The sequence below is a fragment of the Etheostoma cragini genome, chromosome 11 (assembly GCF_013103735.1).
Source record: "Etheostoma cragini isolate CJK2018 chromosome 11, CSU_Ecrag_1.0, whole genome shotgun sequence".
Lineage (NCBI taxonomy): Eukaryota > Metazoa > Chordata > Actinopteri > Perciformes > Percidae > Etheostoma > Etheostoma cragini.
In genome coordinates, this window is record NC_048417.1 from 25,251,626 (window position 1) to 25,258,126 (window position 6,501).

Sequence of the window (6,501 nt, forward strand, 5' to 3'; positions counted from 1 at the left end):
TGATCCAAGTTATCATGAAACTCACATTTGGTTCAACATCAATTATGCAGATCCGTCCTCGTTTCAGAACCTCGTCAATAGCATCGGTGCTGGTCCCGTACAGGTGGCTCTTGTACTCGCCGTACTCCACAAACCTCCACATACGCACACACATGCACTCGCAAGCACACAGAGACACACACACGCACATGCACACACACACACACACACACACACACACACACACACACATATACACAGACACGCAAATACACAAATGCAGAGCCACACACACACAGCAATATAAATATGCATAAAAAACCCCAAACCAATCCATGTAGACGGTGAAAAGAGAGGTGTGTACCTGTGGTTACAGACCATGTACTCAAACAGCTCTTTGGTGACAAAGTGGTACTCTCTTCCCATCTGCTCCACTGCTCTGATTGGACGAGAGGTGTCTGCAGGAACAGGGCGACAGCCAATCAAAACCTGTTAGCAATCACTAAGTTTAGTATGTGTTCTGAGGCTGTAGAAATGTTTTTGCAAATTGTACACCTCTATATACTAGTACACATACACACACACATATATATTATACATATGTACAGTAAATACATAAAAATATATATACTTTATTATTAGGGGTCCAAGCCCGAGGATGCGTGCACCGCGGTAATCGCAAGGCGATACGCGGTTCACACAGCAGGGCTGTGGAACCCTATTGTTTTCGCTAGGATTTTCCATTATCCATTATCCATTATTAGGGGTCCAAGCCCGAGGATGCGTGCACCGCAGTAATCGCAAGCGAAACGCGGTTCACACAGCTGGGCTGTGGAACCCTGTTGTTTTCGCTAGGATTTTCCTCCATTATTATTATTCATCATCATCATTATTCTTCTCCGCATAAAAGTGATGCTGCAGCCTAAACCGTACATGGTGGCGACGCGCCATTTTCAGGACTGGTCCGAAAGTCCGCAAAGACCTCAGGCGCAAAAAAATACCCCACTTCCGACACTAGGTGGCGCTATACCAGAAAAAACGCGTTTGGCCCTATAACTCCTATAAAAGTTATACCTATAAAACCGTACATCCGATATAAAAAACCTTACATCCACGCGTTCCCTGGATCTAACTGGAACTCGTCATATAGGCCACGCCCACTTCCGCCTAGACTTTTATGCGTGAAACATCGCAATTTATCGAAAACCAACTTTTTCGAACTCCTCCTAGACCGTTCAATGGATCTGCACGAAACTCGGCACATAGCATCTCCAGACTGGCCTGACAAAAGTTTGCATAAAGTTTTTTATAGAATAAAACTGGCGCATATTACGGGCAACCAAATTTGTGTAGCTAACGCTGAAAAAAAAAAACGCTGACTTTGCCATATCTCGGCCAAAATAAATTCTATCAAAGCCAAACTTGAGAACATTCCTTGCCATGAGCCTCTGAGGTTCTGAAACAAATTTCACGAACATTGACCACTAGGGGGCGCTATAAATACAACAAGTTTATATCTCATGAACCGCTCATCCGAATTTTACAAAATTTGATCGATACCATCTAGGCCCACTCCTGAGGTGGTCCTTACAGTGGGGTACTGATTGGTTCAAGTGGGCGTGGCCTATGGACCAACGTTCAGATTAACCACTTAAACTAAAGTGAATTACTTGAAATTTACAGGGTAGATGTACAGTGGGTAGCCGACCAGACCTACCAAATATTACACCATGTTGACCAGCAGTTGGCGCTACAATGAAGACAGATCTGCACGAAACCTGGTGTGTAGCATCTCCAGATGGCCACGACAACATGTTGTATGAAGAATTTTGCTACGTAATTGTGTGCGCATTTCATGACCAAGCAAAGCTTCTGTAGTTCGCTTTGGGTTCCGCTTTCGAGCTCTCCCCGGGTCGCTGGGGCCGACTGGCGAGGGAGGCTTGGACCCTGTTGAAACTGCGTGCAGTTCTAGTTATATATTGTAATTTTAAGACGGGAAGCATGAAACGATCACAGGTAGCATATAATGAGGCTTTTGAGAATGCTACTTAAAAGGCCTAGATGGTGTAGTGCCAGTGAGATGTTTGTGTCCGCACAAGTTATTCCAATACAAGCTGTAGTAGGAAATGTTGTGTATGAATTTATGCGTCTCTGAATGAGATTATCTTGGTCAAACATCTGATTCAAGTGGCATAGGCGCACATGTTCTGAGGGGTTTGTGCCTGTGGCGATTTCCAGCATGTCTTTTGCCCTCTCTCTAATTACTTTGAGATACGCTTTGAGTCAATATTTGAGAAAGTTTCTCAGACTTAAAGGATTTTTTTTAAAGATTATATCCTCAGATATCGGTTTCATTACACTTATTATAACCAGTGTTAAAACACTTTGAATGTTAGACGTGTTAGATTTGCACATACGAGGTACGGGTGCCTGGAAGGTCAATGAGTTCAATTTGATGAGTCTCTTCCTCAGTTCGTTAACTCCAACTTTTGCAGCACCTGGATGGATGAAATGTATTCTTTATAAATACATTATACACAGTAGATATCGTAGAGAAATGGAGAATTAAGATTGTCTGAGGATAGGAACGAGGATGGTTGAGATATTGACCAACGAGGATGATGAGGCGGGGGTTCTCCTGCAGGGGGCGCTGGTATAGAGCCACCTCCTCGTAGGGAGTGGACAGGGTGTCGCTGCTGGGCAAGCACGAGGTGCAGGACTGCCGTCTCTTCCTGGAGGACATCCTCCGAAAGAGACGGAAACTCCGCCGGAAACCAGCTGGTCAACACAAATCAATCAGTCAATTCATCAATGAAAACCTAACCCGTACTCAACCCCCTAACCCTAACCTGTACAACCCTCTAACCCTAACCCATACCTAACCCCCCAACCCATACCTAACCCCCTAACCCTAACCCGTACCAAACCCCCTAAACCTAACCGTACCTAACCCCCTAACCTGTACCTAACCCCCTAACCCTAACTGTACCCATTCCCCTAACCCTAGCCAGTCCCTAACCTTAACCCCCTAACCCTAACCCATAACTAACCCCCTAACCCGTACCTACAGTATATATATTGTATATGTTTACATTTTTTTAAATTCTTTTTTCCATGTTAAAGAACCTAATGGAGTGTATCTTACCCAGGTAGACTCCATCAGTAATATCAGCATCGTCTTCATCTGAAGGAAGAATACATTCACTCACTTTACACTAAAGCACACTTATTAATGTATTCACAAGTAGATAGTTAACACAGACAAGTAGCCTATTCCATTGTGAAATATATAAAGAAACACCAAAATGTATTTTTTCCAGCTCTGTGGAGAAGAGACGAACAGAAGATGATGAGTAATTTCACTCTATGAAAACTGGATTGTGTATTTCTGGTTGTGTTGTAGGTGTGTTACCTGTGACTTTGTGTTTGTCTTCAGCGTGTGTCCGATCGTCCTCTGGAACAGATACTGAAATATAAAAGGGATTAGTTCTTTAGAGATTTATATATCTACAGCACACATATAAATCTCTCTCTATATATATAGTGTCGAAAAAAGTGCAGATAAAAGTAATAATAACAACGTGCTCACAGGTCCTGATGCAAGTATGGACGTGTAATGGCTGACACCACCAATGCTCCTTCAGTTTACTGCAGAGAGAGAGAGAGACAGGGAGACAGAGAGAAAGACAGGGAGAGAGAGAGACAGAGACAGAGAGAGAGAGAGAGTCTTTAAAAAAAGTGTTTATTTTACCAAATAAAAACCACATGTTTTTCCTTTATAATAAATAGAGCCATAAAAAATATTGCACATCAACAAACAGGCAGTTTACACAACAATCATTCAATCAATCATGTCTACCTAAACACATTGTTAAACACCAAATTACCTCCCTATCACGTAGCATAATGTATCTTAATAAAACCACTGGTTCCGAAACTCTTCAATGTTATTCATAGCTTTATAAAATCAAAAATCAACAAAAAACCCTGGCTTTCACCAGAGAGATGAAAACAGGAAGTGCTTCCTGTCCCGACCTGTCCTCTACTTTATGCTTCCTGCTGCTGTAGATGGACATTTTGGCCTCTCCACCAATCAGATTAAGTAGCTGCCATTTAGAAGCAGCAGCTTTTTTATAGCCGGCTCCAAAGATGAAAGCAACCTTAGATCACGTCCCACCAAAACATAGCAAAAACGTCTTCAGCACCACAAACAGCAGCCAAAGTATCTGGCATTCAGAAAAACTGTGAAAAACTGTCTCCACTTGTCCACAGAATGGACAACCAACTAAAACTGTTGGATTGATGCCAGAAATGAAAGCAATCACAGCAATGGCGCCATGTAAATTCCTCCACTGTAAATCCCCAGTTCTTTTCTCTAGAGGCAATTTATACAAAACCCTCCAGGCAGGATTAACAACACTGTCCACTCCCAGACTCTGTCTCCACACTGTGTCCACTCTACCGTCCAGTTTATACCTGTTCAGGAATTTCACACAACACTTGTGCACAGAGGGTACAAGCGGACGAAATGGTTTCCTCAGGAAGGTGGCTGGCGTCTCCCTTAGAGATAGGGTGAGAAGCTTAGTCATCCGAGAGGAGCTCGGAGTAGAGCCGCGGGTCACCATCTCCATCACACCTCTCAGTCTGTTGGCCAATGCTTTGGACAGGATTTTATAGTCATTGCAGAGAAGAGACACAGGACGCCAGTTTCTGATCTCTTACATATCCCGTTTCCTCTGTAAGAGAGTTATAACTGCCAGAGGCGGATTTACCATTAGGCAAAGGTAGGCAATTGCCTTGGTCCCCAAGCTACCAAGGGCCCCCTAAAACGCCTCATAAACTTATGGTTACGATTTGTTGTCTTACTTTTCACCAATTAATTATCTCTAAACATTGATACGCTAAAGTGCTATCCAATTGTTTAATTCATGATGAGAAACTGCCCCCCAGTCCCCACTACATTGGACTATTCCATTGTCCAGCTGTGCATCAGCGTGTGTTTGTAAACAAATAGCTCAACATGCGCTAAGCTGGTGGCTACTCGTTTGAGATGAACTGCGCCTCGCCTGGAAAGTAGACGAGAGCAGGCGGCAGCAGTGGGGGCGGGGACAAAAAGCTGCTGTAAAGGTGGACAGTTTCCAGCCGATTCGTGCAGCCTTCAGGCTGGACAGGAAGTGACAAAAACACTTGCGATTCCGATTTAATAAAATATAATCAGACCCACACATCAACTCCAGTTGTTTTAATTATGACAGAGTAGCTGGCAAAGTGCTCTACATGAAATCTGTTGCTGATTTTAATTAACGACACACTGGAGATGATCCGTGATCTGAACGGATTTAGTCTCTCTGACATCTAAACATAACTATCAGCCACACAACGTGTTTTCTGTACAGAATAAATCTTTAAATCAGACAATTAGCTATTCAAATCCCTCAGAGCATCTGACATTCTCCCTCTTTCAGTCTCCAGTCCACTTCTCTAGGACGGTCCTGGTCTATCAAAGAGACCTCTACCCCAGAAGAGAAGCCACAGCCGATGTACGTGCCTCCACTTTTCTCCTCAGGGAGAAAGCTCCTGCGGTGCACAGCATGTTGGTGAGGCCCGGTGTCCTGCTGTCCTGAACGTCCATCCTAGCCCCATGTATGAGGGGCTCCTCTAACAGCCAGTGCAGAGAACACGTAGGCATAACTTTGTTCCACTCAAAAAAGTTACCTTACCTTAAAATGTGACTGATAAAAAGGAGATAATCCACACAATTTTATAAACTTAAAAGCCATTAAAAACCTAGCGGTATCTACCAGCCGTCCGTCTTAACAAGCTACTTGTCACATCTCTCCAAAACAGGTCTTTTGGACACATGAGATATTTTTGTACAAACTGTACTCTAAAAGTTGCCACCCTACTTTCTAGATGTACCAGGCCATGCCCACCCTCCTCTTTTGGTAAAAATAAAACACCCTGAGATACCCAATGTAACCTGTCCCCAAAGAAATCCACTAAGAGAGCAGACACTACCAGATTATTAATAATTAATGCTCTGACTCTAAATGACAGTTGGGGTTTCAGCCATTTTCACTTATTCAATCGTCCTTCCACCTTCTCAACTACCCCCTCCCAGTTCTTATTGACTATAGTCTTGTTACCAATTAGTGGGGCAGATAAGGGGGGAAATCGTTCACAAGTGGATACAAGCACCAAATTTGGTGTGGTTATCCCTCTGGGGCCAATAATTTGAAAAGTAACGTTAGCCACTTGATTTTTCAAAATGGCCGCCAATGGCCGTCAGCAAGGAAGTGGAACAACTCAGTTTTATTCTCATCATCTCTGAGAAAGTTCCGCCAGTTTTGAGGTATTTTGCCATTGCTGGTCACTTTGTGTCTGGCTCCATGTCCTCTTTTTGACCTAGCTTCTGCCTTCAAACTGGATTGTTGGTAAATGTCGAAGACTATGTCTGTTCTTTTGTATTTCACAGAGTATGCCTCTATTTTGGGGAGAACCTCAAATGCAGCGTAGTGGTCA

At 43.4% G+C, this 6,501-nt stretch overlaps 1 protein-coding gene and 1 long non-coding RNA gene across 3 annotated transcripts in view; one reads left to right on the top strand and one right to left on the bottom strand.

The window, feature by feature from the left end:
• The window catches only part of LOC117952675 (MAGUK p55 subfamily member 4-like), a 61,215-nt gene that overhangs the window by 13,637 nt on the left and 41,077 nt on the right, over positions 1–6,501 (bottom strand). For both annotated transcript variants that reach the window (XM_034885160.1, XM_034885161.1), the window contains 8 exons: positions 3,569–3,627; positions 3,392–3,445; positions 3,281–3,301; positions 3,125–3,163; positions 2,590–2,757; positions 2,397–2,477; positions 344–437; positions 26–134 (listed from right to left, as the gene is read on the bottom strand). In XM_034885160.1, coding sequence (XP_034741051.1) covers positions 26–134; positions 344–437; positions 2,397–2,477; positions 2,590–2,757; positions 3,125–3,163; positions 3,281–3,301; positions 3,392–3,445; positions 3,569–3,627 — 625 coding nt within the window. The remainder of the gene's footprint in view (positions 1–25; positions 135–343; positions 438–2,396; positions 2,478–2,589; positions 2,758–3,124; positions 3,164–3,280; positions 3,302–3,391; positions 3,446–3,568; positions 3,628–6,501) is intronic.
• Positions 4,829–6,501, top strand: part of LOC117952723 — a 20,136-nt gene continuing 18,463 nt past the window's right edge. Inside the window, exon 1 of the long non-coding RNA XR_004658491.1 lies at positions 4,829–4,838. This is a non-coding gene — a long non-coding RNA (uncharacterized LOC117952723). The remainder of the gene's footprint in view (positions 4,839–6,501) is intronic.